This window comes from Osmerus eperlanus, chromosome 6 (genome assembly GCF_963692335.1).
Source record: "Osmerus eperlanus chromosome 6, fOsmEpe2.1, whole genome shotgun sequence".
In the NCBI taxonomy this organism is placed as follows: Eukaryota; Metazoa; Chordata; class Actinopteri; order Osmeriformes; family Osmeridae; genus Osmerus; species Osmerus eperlanus.
In genome coordinates this window covers 18900469-18916074 of record NC_085023.1, presented here as the reverse complement: position 1 = coordinate 18916074, position 15606 = coordinate 18900469, and the positions used below count along the sequence as shown (strand labels likewise).

Genomic DNA, 15606 nt, shown 5'->3' with positions numbered 1-15606 from the left:
TCCATTTTGAGTCGTGTCTCAAGATTTTCACTCCTGAGCATAACTCAACGCGATCACACACATCTCCCCTCTGAGAGCCCAGGAGTGCCACCACTTCACTGCAGAGGAACGATCACAGGAATTTAAATGGAACTTAAATGGCGTTCAAGATTCTGCTTGGGAAACTCGCCTTACCTCTGCCTCCATTTGCTTCTCGAGAGGATGAGGAAACAAGAGAGGAGGGAGAGAAATGTAAAGATAAGAGAGAGATAGAGATGAATGAGTGTTTGGCTGTGAGAGACAGAGAGAGAGAGAGAAATAGGAAAGAAGGAGAGAGAAATGTGGTGGGAGTGTTGATCGTTGATAAGGAAAGGTGCAGAGGATCGTAGTCATGTTAATTGGATATTAAAGCCTGACGACAAGATTAGCCTAGCTGTAACACCTCCATTCCCAATGACAGATGTACAAATCTGCAGAAGAGTCACATGTTAATTAATGGTACTTTGATGTAATCTCTTAGGGTTTTATATTATTGTGTTCCATAAAAGAGGTTGGTACTTAAATTCTGGCCACAGTAAAGGTTTCATATTTGTGGTTGAATAATTGCAAATGGTTGAATTAGACTGCTAATTATTAAACATTATTGCTGCTAGTTTCTGCTACAACGTTCAAAATATCAGTATCAGTGCACATGGCTCTACCTGAAGTAAGACTGAGTTGCCATGTTAACTGCAAAATAAATAAATAAAATAAAGATCAGGGTATTATTATGAAACTCTATTACTGTTCCTTTGCTATATGAAATTGTTTCATTATTTCCCCAGATAGGGGGTTGTCTCAAGATTTTAAGTTAGCTAAAATAGTAGTTGTGTAACAGTATCAATGATATGATAACTGAATATTATATTTAATTGCTAAAATCAGATTTATTTTTTCTGCTGCAAATTTAAGCCCACATTGTAGCAGAATTAAAATACATTCACTGAAGACAGATCCTCCGGATACCAACTGAACTATACAAGTTTCATGCCATAAATGATTTCTTGAGGATGTGACCTTCAAGGAGTCAAGGCAGTTCCTCTAAAACAATTTCTCTGTCTCTCTCTGTCTCTGTATCTCTCTCTGTCTCTCTCTGTCTGTCTCTGTCTGTCTCTGTCTCTCTCTTTCTCTCTCTGTCTCTCTCTGTCACTCTCTGTCTGCCTCTGTCTCTCTCTCTCTCTCTCTGTCTCTCTCTCTCTCTCTCTCTCTCTCTGTCTCTCTCTGTTTCTCTCTCTCAAGACACAGAGAATCCTGTCCACAGTCCTGACTTGGGCAGAGCTTGTCTCTTCGATAGAGATTTCCCAGCACAAGCCAAGACTCATGCAAGATGAAGCCAGTGACATGGCTTCATCTTGCATGAGGAGCAACAAACAGAGACGCGTCTCATTAGACTGGCCCTGTCACCCAGGTCATTAGACTGGCCCTGTCACCCAGGTCCTTAGACTGACCCTGTCACCCAGATCCGTAGACTGGCCCTATCACCCAGGTCATTAGACTGGCCCTGTCACCCAGGTCCTTAGACTGGCCCTGTCACCCAGGTCCTTAGACTGACCCTGTCACCCAGGTCCTTAGACTGACCCTGTCACCCAGGTCATTAGACTGATCCTGTCACCCAGGTCCTTAGACTGACCCTGTCACCCAGGTCCTTAGACTGACCCTGTCACCCAGGTCATTAGACTGACCCTGTCACCCAGGTCCTTAGACTGACCCTGTCACCCAGGTCATTAGACTGACCCTGTCACCCAGGTCATTAGACTGACCCTGTCACCCAGGTCATTAGACTGACCCTGTCACCCAGGTCCTTAGACTGACCCTGTCACCCAGGTCATTAGACTGACCCTGTCACCCAGGTCATTAGACTGACCCTGTCACCCAGGTCCTTAGACTGACCCTGTCACCCAGGTCCTTAGACTGACCCTGTCACCCAGGTCATTAGACTGACCCTGTCACCCAGGTCCTTAGACTGACCCTGTCACCCAGGTCATTAGACTGACCCTGTCACCCAGGTCCTTAGACTGACCCTGTCACCCAGGTCATTAGACTGACCCTGTCACCCAGATCATTAGACTGACCCTGTCACCCCGATCCTTCTCCAGGAGGACCAAACTCATTTTATCATGGCAAAACTCTCTAATTGACAATATTGCATTGCAACTAAATGTGTATATGTGTGTTTCATAATGCAAAATCTACAATTTCATAGAAATGGATTACATACAATGCATTTAATAAAAACAGCTTATTGAGGGTAAAATAATTTTCCAGCACAAATAAATCATTGTAAATTACATCCTGAACTGTGAGGATGGGTGAAAATATAAGTTACTGGAGGAACTGTAACAAGCCTTCACAAAAGGCACCATGAAATTCAGTTATTTGAGGTACAAGACAGCAAAATAGGATTGGCTGCAGGGAAGAAGAGATAGGGAAAATAGAGCACAAGAGAGAGAGAACTGAGATAGAGAGAGATTGACTTGGGAGAAAGAGACAGAAAGTTGGGAGATAGAGAGACAGACAGACAGACCGACAGAGAGCGAGAGGGAGAGAGAGAGAGAGCGAGAGAGAAGGAGACAGAGAGAGAGAGAGAGAGAGAGAGAGAGAGAGAGAGAGAGAGAGAGAGAGAGAGAGAGAGAGAGAGAGAGAGAGAGAGAGAGAGAGAGAGAGAGAGAGAGAGCTACAGAGAGAGCTACAGAGAGAGCTACAGAGAGATCATTAACATTAAAAGCTATGAAGGGAGACCAGAAAGGAGGATTAGACATATCTCACCTCAGTGACTTGATGTGCCAGACTATCCTTTCCCTGCTGACTCTTACCAGCCCAGCTACCAAAGTGGTGGCAGCCTAAGGATACCGTGACAACGGCGGCATCAAACCTTCTCTGCCTGTCCCCTGTCACTCACAGTACGCGCTGGCAGCCACTTTAAAGGAGGAGCCTTCAGGCTGGATCTCCCGCTGGCTTCCTCCCTTACAACAACGTTGACATGGCAGCGTCTCGCTAATTATTATCTACCCTGGCGGTTAACATAAACTCATTATTCAGACTGTGACAAAGAAAATGTGAAGTTAGCTAACAACTGAAAAATATGCCTGCAGCCTGACTAAAGAACCTGGGAGATTTAAACAGGAAAACGATCAATTAACATGGGTGGACGATATAGGCCTACTGTTGTTCAACTGACGTGGATGTTTTAACTCAAACTGAGCTCAGAATGTTTAACCGAATACCTCAGCTTACTGAAAGCGAACACGTTTTACGTGTTACTTTGTGATTTTAAACATGAATGTCGTTTACAAGCCTTTTACAAACGGAACGTTTAAACTTCCGATCTAATGAGGAAAGTCTTACCTGGCAGGCTATCTAAAGTGCTGAGTTACAGAAGGGTAAAACCTGGCAACATCTACATATAGCCACACATAGCAGGTGTGCCCTGCAGTCTAATCTAGCCCAGTAGCTTTAGCGCTGACATCGGCGGCCATCTTGCTTTGCTGCGCCCGGAGAGATGTCGGCATTTATCTCACTAAAAACAGCCTCGCGAAAAAACGTGATGAATGTGTGTGCGGAGGTGTGGTGGTGGTGAGGGTGGTTTCACAGCAGGGGAGCATGTTAGCGTAATGGATGTTTTAATCTGGGGAGAGATAGAGGCCACCATCCTGCCCGAGGCGACAGTCGCCACGGCTACACCAGCGCCAGCCAGAGCCCTGCAGAAGGGTCTGGTGATTGGTGGTGGAGGGGGGGAGGAGTCGTCATCAGTAACACATATAAGTTTCCTGTCTCTCTCTGCTGACAGATGCATTTTGCCTAAGGGAGCAAGAGATCTAAAGAGTCCACAGAACAGCGTTGGAGGAAAATAACACAATAGCCTTGATGGTAACTGTTTGAACTGTTCGATGGTGACGAGTGTTTAGGACAGGTATACAGTATTTGAGTGCGAGTTTGCATACATGAATATACATGAGTTTATTTTTACCTGATTATGGGGTGCATGTTTGTGTGTATGATTGTGTATGAGAGAGCATGGCATGGCATTGACCCCACAAAGAGGCGTCCATGTTGTGAAATACGGCTAACTGATCGCTCGCAGACACAAATCAATATGAATGTGCGTGGGTAGGCACAAAAGAAACAAATAGCTTGTATTTGCATAAGTTCCCAGTAGACTGGAGTTGAAATAAAACACCCTCCGAAGATACATGGCAAACCCACAGCCAGACTTGCTCACCGCAACAGTAGTATTGAACATTATAAAACAACAGTTGGTGTATATCCCCAGTCAACAAAACAATACCCAGACTTGAAAACTAAGCCATGGATACAAGTGTTAAGTTAATGTTCTTGTCAGAAAGCAACTGTCTACTGTGTATTGGAGGCTATAGAGTTGGAGGATATCAAACAAGATGGCAGGTAACAAAGATACGTGGTGTTATCAACTTTATCAAGATCTTCATCCGAAGGGAAGGACAACTTTGGAAAAATCCAATAAAAAACCGCGGCTGCTACACTAGATACTGTATATATGATAGTTAATGGTAAGTCAGTCATGGCATAGGATATTTATTCTGGTGCGTATACCCTGCTAAAATAAGGACATAGACAGGAAAACCTTGACAAAAAAATCTTGACGAATTCCCTTCAGAATTTTGACAATAACACCCTCTTTGTAATTTCAAATTAGCTTCATATCCACAGGGCGACAAAACAAGATCTCCAATATGGCATGTAATCATAACAATGTCAGCTTCAGTAGAACTGAATAAGTAACCTTGAGAGGCATGTGTGTTTCTGATCAGCTTCAGTAGAACTGAATAAGTAACCTTGAGAGGCATGTGTGTTTGTGATGGATCCGGAGCAGGTAGTCGAATCTATATCCTGGCGCTGCTGCACGCAGAACAAGGTTATCTCAGATACCTCTCCTGTCCCTCTTGGTTTCAGCGTCGCAGCCATGTTTGACTGACAATCAAATTAAGGGGTGGGGGTTGGGGGTGGGAGTGGTCGGGGGGTGCGGGGGCGCGCGCGGGGGGGGGGTGGTACGCCTGCCATGCAAACACCACGGATTGACAGATCCCAGATCGCTGTGTCGACAGAGGCGGCTGAGCGGATGATGAATAGCGCGACCAGCAGGCCCAAAGTCCCAGCTGACTGGGCTGTGTTCTCTGCCTCTCAAACACAGTTTCTCATTCAAAGTTGAAGTGGAATGGTTTGGGGTCGGGGAAGGGGGCAAGGGAATAGCCAGTGTTTTAGACAACAAACCGCAACCCGACTCTTCTTCTCTTTACTCTAACTGGGAGTTGGATATCCTTAAAGAAACACGATTCTGGGTATAGGGCTTCGATAATAATGGATGGACAGGTGTCTCCCACCAGGGAACCAATCTGGCCTAACTCTGCTGTACTTTCCCTGTAACCCTCAGGCAGACAAGATCTCCAGCTCTCAGGTGGGTCTGGTCTCATGTTCATCAACACACGTCTGCTACACTAGAATTCCATTATGTATGCTCACGTTCTGTAGCTGAAGGCCAGGGCTGGGTCTCAAGCTGGTCTTGGGCTCCAGAACGGGGCGGTTGGCGCTGTAGTTCTTCAGGCTTCGGGTCTCCTTCAGGTGGGCCTGCAGCTTCTCTCGACGCCTCCTGGAGGGAAGGAAACGCATGCTGCATGATTATACGGTGACATCTTGTCACAAAACCCTGGTCTGCATGATGATACGGTGACATCTTATCACAAAACCCTGGTCTGAATGATGATACGGTGACATCTTGTCACACAGCCCTGGCCCTGCCTTTCAAGTCCCAGACAGGTGAACCAGACCAGGACTACCACTGCTCAACCCTTTATTAACCCCTGAACCAAACCCAGCCTTACCCCGCATTAATTGAAACTTAAAATGACTGGAAACGCCAAAGACAGAGTGTGGATAATTGTGTGTTTTTAGATTTATTATGTGGAGATCATTGATGTTTCATCACGATTATGCACATTCCTAATAAACTAACATTCAAGGGGTCTAATTGGGATCACGTAATTCAACAGTGAGAGTATTGTGTTCCAGCTACAGTAATAAAATATACAGTAAGTTGTTCTGTAAACAAGGAGTATTTCACTTCTTGACCTTGACTGAGTCATGCTGTTCATTTCTGGAAACAGATTGATGAAGCTACTCAACAAGAAGTGGTTGAACAATGATCTGTCTTTCATCCTGTAGATACATGATTGGCCGTGCTGACAGAACCCCTGCAGTGGCTCACCATTATACATTCAAGCAAAACGGTACTACATCATGCTTTGATCCGATTATCTTGTTGTCAGGATGCTTACTCACTCATATCATTGTATTATGAAGCCCAAAAAATTACAATGCAATCTATCAACAAGGCTCTCTGCTCCATATACCCTGAATGACAGCTCGCCATTATGGCTCGGGTGTTTGACCTGACACGCTGATGGCGAACATGAAGAGGAGACTGCATTGCAATCTAGATAGAGGGCCCTCAGGCAGAACCAACACAAACAGGATTCACAGACAATCACATGCCGTTACAATATACAGAGAAAGACACGGATAGAGAGACAGAGAGAGAGAGAGATTGGAGATTTTTGTTTTGAAAAAATAAAAAGAGAGTGACAGATTGAGAGATTAAGAGAGAGGAGAGCAGAAAGAACCGAGAGATGTAAAGATAGAGATATAGATCAACCACCATGCGAAGAGCTGACCTTTAAAGTTATATATGAGCTACGCACCCAGATGCACATACACTATTCATTAACACTGTGCAAGGAATTCAAATGGGGAATTAAAGCTGCAAGGTCATGGTAGAACAGCATCAGCATAGACTTGATCAATATTGAACTCTATCTCTCTCATGTTTATTGCATGTGTGCTGGTTCTGTGTCTGAGTGTGTGAGGAGGGGCTCCTCTAGGACTCACTTGTTGCGGCAGTAGAGAGCCATACAGAGCATGCCCAGAAGGCTGATTCCCACGGCGATGGACGTGATTGACAGCACTTGCCTCTTGTAGACCTCCTTGCTCTCTGCAGAAAGGAGAAGAGAGGAATGAAAAAGACATTGATGTCTCAACACCGAGACCAAAAAGGGCAAGAAAAATCAGACCGAAGATCTCAGGGTTATTGTTGAACCAATCTTCATTTTTTTTCATTGAATGAAGACTGGATGATGAGGGTTATGAGGATGATGAGGATGAATGAAGAGGATGATGAGGATGATGTTTGCTGAAATTACAACCTCCACATTCCTTTTTCATTTGACAATTCACCAGCCTCAAAAAACCCTCAATTACTGAACTCCAGCCGCCCTCATCACAGCCACACAACACAGTCACTCCCTCCCCTGGTACAGGTGTGCTCAGGTACAGGTTCTGTAATGGACTCTCTATGTAATGAAGCCTGAATAGAGTAGACAAGAGTTATGGCTGCATAGGACACTATTAAGGAAGAAAAATGGCATCTGTCTCCTTTCATAAGAAAAAAGTAAATCACGGTTGCCTTCAGTCACGTTAATAGGCAATCAATCAGATGTTATTTAGTACTGCAGACCTTGAAGAGAAATACCAGGAAAATCTCTGTAAAGTCGGGAATATTGAGCAAGTGGTTTGATGGAGACAAATCTGCTGGAAACTGCTGAAAAAGATGAAACAGGTCGATATCAAAAAGGTCGAGGAACGTTTTAGGAGGCTAATGCGTGCCAAATGTTTCTCAAATCGCCTCCAATACAAACATAATGGCATGGTGTAAAACAAAACAACTCTCACAACATGGAACAATATATCACAGTGTTTTGTTTCCTGACTGTACTATGTAATACTGTAGTTGAGTTGTGGTTACATTGCACTGTGCTCTGCCGAATGGACCCTTGACTCTGACCACCAAAGTACTGTGAACTATGAACTATGCACTTCTGATCCTTGATATTCAGATGTACTTCCTCTTTGGATAAAACCGTGTGCGTGTGTGTGTGGTGTGTGTGTGTGTGTGTGGTGTGCGTGTGTGTGTGTGGTGTGCGTGTGTGTGTGTGTGTGTGTGTGCGCGTGTGGTGTGCGCGCGTGACGTCAACATTTGCCATTTTGTCCAAATGATTGAACACAGAGTTGACTGTGATCAGACTGAGGAGCTGTGAGTCCCTGGCCGGGGTCTGTATGTCCTCTACAGCATGTCTCTCACACAACAAACACACAGGTACGAGCAGGACACGATGCCAAGGTCGGGCTCCCCTACACCTCACATCCTCTGGCGGGCTTGTTTACACTCCTATGCAGAAGAGCACTCTCGATCTGAATAAATCATACGACCCAGGAGAAGAGGCTTGCGCTGTGTGTTTTTGTCAGGGCGCAAGGGTCATCGCCGATATTTATTTCGCACCTAAGAGCTCACCTTGTGTGCCCGGGCCTTGCTCCTCTGCAACAACAGAACAATGCGATAAATATTTCACAGAGGACAAAATGACAGTTACATCTAGGACATAAACATAACCCCGCAGTGTGCATGAAGTGATGCATTCTGATCACTTTAAGCGCTTATACATGCTTGTTGACTATAAAAGACTATTACCACCATATCCACCTGAATGCACACTGCATTTACACAGCTATTCTATCCTCCCTCCGTGATTTTATGCAAGATTCTGTGGACCCTGCAAACATTAAACCATTTAGAAACAGTTTTAAGAATTCCCAAAAGGGTTGTTTGGCCCAATCACAGCTTGAGACTAGCAATCCGTTATCAAGTGAAATGAGCGAGCATGGCACCACAAAGCAAGTGTCTCATCACACCGCAGTGACACAGCGCCAATCTAGAGAGAGTCATATCATTCATTTAAACCGCACTCCAACGGTACAATAAACACAGTAATTGTCACGCTGGCGGCGTTCCGAGCATCTGAGAGGGGTGTCAGACGTGAGCGTGCGAGACTCCGAGCGAACCCGCCGAGCGAAGCAGGCATCCCCCTGCTCTCCTGGCTCCACTTCCAGAGGTGGTGCAGCCGCAACATACAGGAGCCTTTCATCCCCCACCCCTCCTTAGCCTCCCCCCCCCCCCCCTCCTCCTCCTCCGCGACTGCAGGAGTCATCAACAACAATGCGGCTCCCAGCGATTAGCGCGGGAGGGAAGAGGGATGGAGACAGACTGATGGAGAGTGACGAAAGAGAGAAAACTAGAGAGAGAGAGAGAGAGACAGACAGATGGAAACAGACACACAGGCAGATACACAGACAGAAACAGACACACAGGCAGATACACAGACAGATAGAAACAGACACACAGGCAGATACACAGACAGATAGAAACAGACTCACAGACAGACACACACACAATCAGACAGCCAAGCACACAAACAGAGAACTGTCCTGAATTCAGAGATGTTTTCGTTGCCCTCACTCGGAAAATGAGTGTGGATGTGTTGTGACGCGAGGCAGTGAGGCAGGGCAGAGGGTTCGGTGGCCTTCCATGATACTGTCAGCTTCTCCTTCCATCAAAGTTGACTGTCATTAGAATTACTAATGACAGCAGACACTGACATTTAACTCTAACCCAAGGCAAAGACACACACACACACTCGCGCACACAGAAAAGCACACGCTTTCACAAAATAGGCACACATGCCGTTTGGCTTTCTGGATGTTTCTGGACTTTGATGGTTGTCTCTATCAGAATCACCATGACAACGCCCTGTCCTTCATCTCTCTCGGCATCTCTCCAGAGCTCTCCCTTCCTGTGTCCCCTGTCTCTCTCCCTCTGCCCACCATCTCTCCCTTCCCCTGTGTCCCCTGTCTCTCTCCCTCTGCCCACCATCTCTCCCTTCCCCTGTGTCCCCTGTCTCTCTCCCTCTGCCCACCATCTCTCCCTTCCCCTGTGTCCCCTGTCTCTCTCCCTCTGCCCACCATCTCTCCCTTCCTGTGTCCCCTGTCTCTCTCCCTCTGCCCACCATCTCTTCCTTTAGAGCCTGACTCACCCCGTAACTCTCCCCATCTCATCCACCTCTTCGTTCATCCCCGCATCTGCATCTCTTCTTTTGTTAACCCCTCCACCTTTCATACACACTGTCAACCTCTGACTCGGAGCTTTGATGATGTCACCTTCACTGCTATCTCGCAGAGTCTTGCATCTGCATGGCAGGGTTCAAACCCACACACCAAATGAATAGACACTCACAATAAAGCGCTCTGTCACTTCAGGAGGTGTGCGTGTTGTTTTCCTGTGAAAAAACCCAGCAGTGTGGTCAGCTCCCAGGACAGTTCTGCTTTGGTATGACAATCCTTGTTTTTTTTCATGCAACAAAATCACACATGATTACAGTACTTGTCCATTATGCCAGCCCAGGGGATTTGAGGATGTGCATTTTAAAATGTCTCTATTTCTGTCTGTCACCATTGTTGTTTACCTGCACATACTACCTCTAAAACACACACACGCACACGCACACGCACACGCACACTCACACTCACACTCACACTCACACACACACACTCACACAGGGCACTGATCCATACAGGGTCGGACAGGATTTGGCTCAGATTAGATTAGAGCAGATTAAAACATTTAAGCAGAGACCTAACACACTGCGCTGGGGGACTGTTGATTACCGACACCCAGACACCAAGATCATTAGAATTAAGACAACATTCCAAAGGGGTGAGAACTGGTGAAAGGAGCATGAATCTACAGGCACGCCTAAGATAATCCTGTGATCAAGAGGATTCCAGAGGAGGTGACAGGCTAGAGCTGTCCCCACGCCAGTCTCCATCTCTGTGGTGTAGTTGAACCCCAACCTGCAAATCATGCTGCAGGCACCTCAGACAAAAATGGAAAATCTACTTGACTCCAGCTCCGTACACTGAAAATAGCTGCGTGCAACATTTTGGCTCTGGCATTGATTTACAGCTCCGGGAAAACATCTCCCAGTCAGAGTTCAATGACCTCAAATGGAAAGGGAATATTGATGCAATACACCTATTCATGTTAGTGAGAAATGAAAAATGTGATATGGGGGGGGGGGGGGGGGGGGGACATGAAGTGGTTCTTGGTTGTATGAGTACAGACAAGATTAGGTTTCTTGTTCTCATTGTTGCAATCTTATTCAGTACCATCCAGACACATAGACTCAGGTTTGAGCTCACTCCAAATACAGATCAATGTTCACACCAGCAGATTTACCAGCTGCTGAGATACAGTAACTATGCAGAAATGGCCATAATTCCTCCCTCATGCAACATGATGACACTGAAAGTTTTCCTAAAACTCCTTACCTCTGCTCTTATGCAGCACATCCCTTAAAATGACGGTGAAAAAATAAATACATCAAAAGTGAATCTTAATCTCCGGCTCTCTTGCTCAGCTCTCAGCAGGATTTTTTGGGGTGTCTGGAGACACCGTGATCGGTGTGTGTGTGTGTCCTGTTTACTGGGCTGCCGAGGCGGGGTTGGACAGTGCCAGCTGCCTGGATGAGAGGCTCTCTACTTGACAACGGTTCGCCATGTCATTAACAACGGCTCTTTAGCACCGATACCCGTGATTGGCTCAGGTGCCAAGTGGCCAACCTGGAGACAGACTGGCAGGATGGGGACGGCACTCCCATCTAGAAACACACACACACACTCAGATGATCGCACACACACACACACACACACACACACACTCAGATGATCGCACACACGCACACACACACACTCAGATGATCGCACACACGCACACACACACACACACTCAGATGCTCGCACACAAACACACACCTACACTCAAGCAGATGCCCACACACACAGATGAAAACCTTCACATTTGCACACACACATACGGGCAGTGCCAATGTTTGTTACCGTGCCAACAGTATTAAATCTCCCTCACTGTATGCTGCCTGATTCTCAGCTCTCTGCGTTTCCAAGGAGACTGGAGAGCATTAGTATTCTAAGGGGCAACTTTGGGAGAAGGTGGGAGGGAGAAACTGTGTGTGTGATTTTGTGTGTGTATGTGTGTATGTGTGTATGTGTGTATGTGTGTATGTGTGCGTGCGTGTATGTGCGTGTCAAAAGGGAAAACAGTATAAAAAAGTAAAACAAATATAAAAATAAAACAAACTTCATAAAAATGCATTAAATTATGAATTTCGGACCAACATTATGTGTTACAATGCTGCATGCAATGTCATAATGTACGTCATGGAATGTGGTTTATGCACAGTGATGTGAACTTGAAACAGTTACGAAAACTCAAGGTCATAATCATGACTCACAGCGGTGGATGGAAAGAAGGGGGGGGGGGGGGGGGGAAGTATTGCTTACCCATAAACTCAATGCCCAAGTGGTCTGCTGTTCCAGAGAGGGAGAAGAGGAGGGAGGGAGGGAAACAGAAGAAACAGCCATTAGAACCACGCAGGTGAGCATTCTGTCACAGAGAGCAACATCATCGTTTCGGGATTGTTGTCGTCGTCGGTTACATGTAAGGAGGATCTTTATTGGCTGTCTACCTCCACTGTCACTTGGCTTCAGAAGAAACTGTGAATCAGTGCAGATGACACACAGACCAAAACTACACACACAGTCATGTTACCAATACCCCCACACAGGTATGTACACACACGCACAGCGTAAATAAGACAGGATGTATAAACTAAGAGTTGTAACGAACATCTCATGTTGTTTTAATAGTGTTGACGAAACGACCCCAGCGTTGTGAAGGACGAGCATTTTGGACAGATGTCGAACACGGCTCGTTTCCCTTTGCCACATGTGCAGCTTCTGCCGCACGCCTGTAACCTACGTCTGGAATGAAAAGTCCCCAATTTAAATCACCGTTATTCTAAAAAATTTGTTCGACTTTCGTCATCCTCAGATTTGAGAGTGAGACTTTAAAGCCTGCCAAGAAACAGACTAAAACAGTGAATAAAGCGTCCCTTTGCAGAGTCGGTGAAACAGCCCAGGTATGTGCTGCATTGCTGCCGTTGCGATGCCATCCCCTCTATTCTGCGCGTTGCCTGGCGCATGATTGATTGGGTTCTGTAGCTGAATGCCAAGGGGTGTCGTTGCCTCAACCTTAATCATAGGGGGATTTGTATGGAAAGATGTCAAAACATCATCTCTCACTTAGGCTCAGGCGGTGACCAGGAAACAGTAATCCCTCGCTTCTCTCTCCCTCAGAAAGCCAGAGAGAGAGAGAGAGAGAGAGAGAGAGAGAGAGAGAGAGAGAGAGAGAGAGAGAGAGAGAGAGAGAGAGAGAGAGAGAGAGAGAGAAGAGAGAGAGAGAGAGAGAGAGAGAGAGAGAGAGAGGAGAGAGAGAGGTGAGAGAGAGAGAGAGAGAGAGAGAGAGAGAGAGAGAGAGAGAGAGAGAGAGAGAGAAAGAGATTGAAATCTCCCTTGTTCAGCGATGGTATCGGGCGGTTTTGCTTACGATACAGTTTATCGTAAGCTGCTGCGACCAATTTTAACTGAAAACAATGCCATGGACACGATTCATCAAAATGCACGTAATTGACCTATTCACTCTCCCTTGTGAACTGGCTAATGTGAAGCGTCAGGTCTCCCTCTCTCCCCAAGAACACCGAGAAAACCCCGGCATGAAAGAGCATGTGTGATGATCAGAAGAGCTGTGGGAGACGCAGACAGACATCTCTCCATATGGCAGCACCCACTCAGGGCTTGTTGGGAACACGTTTTTAGTGGTTCATTTATGCTCTCTGGGAAAGTTAGACTAAAGTTGCTAAGGTCTTTAGATGCAACTTGAGAGAATTCATAAACAGGTTTTCCTTTGCTTCAGAAGTTTTCTAGCTGTCACGCTTTGGAGGTGGGTTGGAGGTGGGTCTTTATTTGCAAAGCATTCAGGCTGGTTCATTTAATGCGTACGGTATAATGTGAAGAGAGACTGGGTGGTTGTCCTTGGATGGAACAAAGGTTCTCTTCTCCGTTCTGTCAAAGGTGACATTTTGTGAGCGCCATCTCCGTGGTAACAGCACAAGCCTCCGTGCGGACGCTGAGGTAGAAAAGATGGCGGTGTGCTCCAAGGTGCCGCACCCCTGGCGAGCGTAGTGTGATTGAGCCAGACGGGAAGACAGGTGCAGGCGACGGGAAAGCGACCGCGGCCAGTCGCCCCGCTTCCCCTCCCTGTGGCACGCACACACAAAAGCACACACACACAGTGCCAACACACCGCACACCGCACGCACACCTCTCCACCTGTCTGTAGGTGAAACGGTCTGAAATAGCTTTGGAAATACCAAACATCCCCAGAAGCTGAAAGCTCTCCTGAAAACAAACAGGGATGTGAAAGGGAGGGGTGAAACAGACAGATGGACAGACATGGAGAGAGAGGGAGGGGGAGAGAGAGACGGAGAGAGACGGAGAGAGAGACAGAGAGAGAGAGAGGGAGAGAGAGAGAGAGAGAGAGAGAGAGAGAGAGAGAGAGAGAGAGAGAGAGAGCTGGCTGACACCCTGTCCCTGTTGCGACTGTCTGCCTCTATCTCTCATGTGGGCTCTTCTCCTCTCCTGTCCTCCTCCTCTCCTTTCCTCACCTCAGGCAGATAAGATGCCCTGCCTGTCAAGACCAGCCAGCCCAGATACAGCTCCCCTGGGACGCCATGACGACGCATGGTGAGAGACGAAAGAAAGACCCAATAAGAAGAAATATTGAATTTTCTTGTCTTTTTCTAAATCTCTCTCTCTGTCCTTTCTTCCGTAGCTGAGGAGAAGTGAGATCTTTTCAAAAGCTTAGTTATTTCTCTTTAAGTCCACATGTAGCTTACGGTATATCTTCAGAATTATGTGGGAACAGGACACAAAATAATGTATTTTTCGATTTCTGGGTATAATGCTGCACTGTGTCTTTGAAAGCCCTTCAATCTTTCTGGCTGATCTTTGACAAAAGAAAGAAGCACCTGAAAAGTTATGTCTTATACTGTACCTTGGAGAGGTGCATTCATTGTGACCCTGTCAGTAATACTGTGCAGCTCCTAAATATGATTTCCCCACAGAATTGTGACACTACCTCGCTTTCTACTTGCTAGAATCCAATCACCACCAGAGCCCTATTCCATTGTTATTGTCCGTCGATTGTGACTTTTTGCCTAATGCCACAATGAGCGAGGGACTTCTGTCTCCTCTCTCTCCATCTCTGTCTCTCTCCTGCCGTCTCTGACATAATAAATTGCTATATTGATGTGCCACAGGGCCGATTGCATCATGTTCACATTTCCAAACCCGTACGAAGGGGATCGCTTTGTACGTAACAGTGAATATGCCATCCTTATTTCCAATTTACGCTTACTCATCTTTGGCGAGGAAATCAATGGCCTGAGAAATCGCTCTCAACTACAGAGGAGTTTGAAAGAGTTTAGATTGACTCTTGTTTCATCCAGGCTGAAGTTATGGTTTACGGTGTCTGTTCATTATAGATCAAAAAGACTCAAATATCCAGGATTAAAGATGATTTGTCCTATTACACGTACCCTCTCACACACACAAGATTTTCTTTACTCTAACCCCATAAAGTATCTGCCCTTCATATTCTTTTGTTTTGAGGCTAGCTTGTCCTTGTCTTCCTCCCTCCCTCACTCTCCCTCTCCCCTCCCTCTCTCTCCCCTCTCTCTCCCTCACTCTCCCTCT

At 46.3% G+C, this 15606-nt stretch overlaps 1 protein-coding gene across 2 annotated transcripts in view; it reads right to left on the bottom strand.

Annotated features, from left to right (window-relative positions):
- Window positions 1-15606, bottom strand: part of LOC134022578 (pro-neuregulin-3, membrane-bound isoform) — a 165079-nt gene that overhangs the window by 10459 nt on the left and 139014 nt on the right. The window contains exons 4-6 of one of the 2 annotated variants that reach the window (XM_062464210.1): window positions 12295-12321; window positions 6937-7039; window positions 5515-5641 (exon numbers count right to left, since the gene is read on the bottom strand). In XM_062464210.1, the coding sequence (XP_062320194.1) occupies window positions 5515-5641; window positions 6937-7039; window positions 12295-12321 (257 nt within the window). The remainder of the gene's footprint in view (window positions 1-5514; window positions 5642-6936; window positions 7040-12294; window positions 12322-15606) is intronic. The other variant, XM_062464211.1, reaches the window with a different exon arrangement.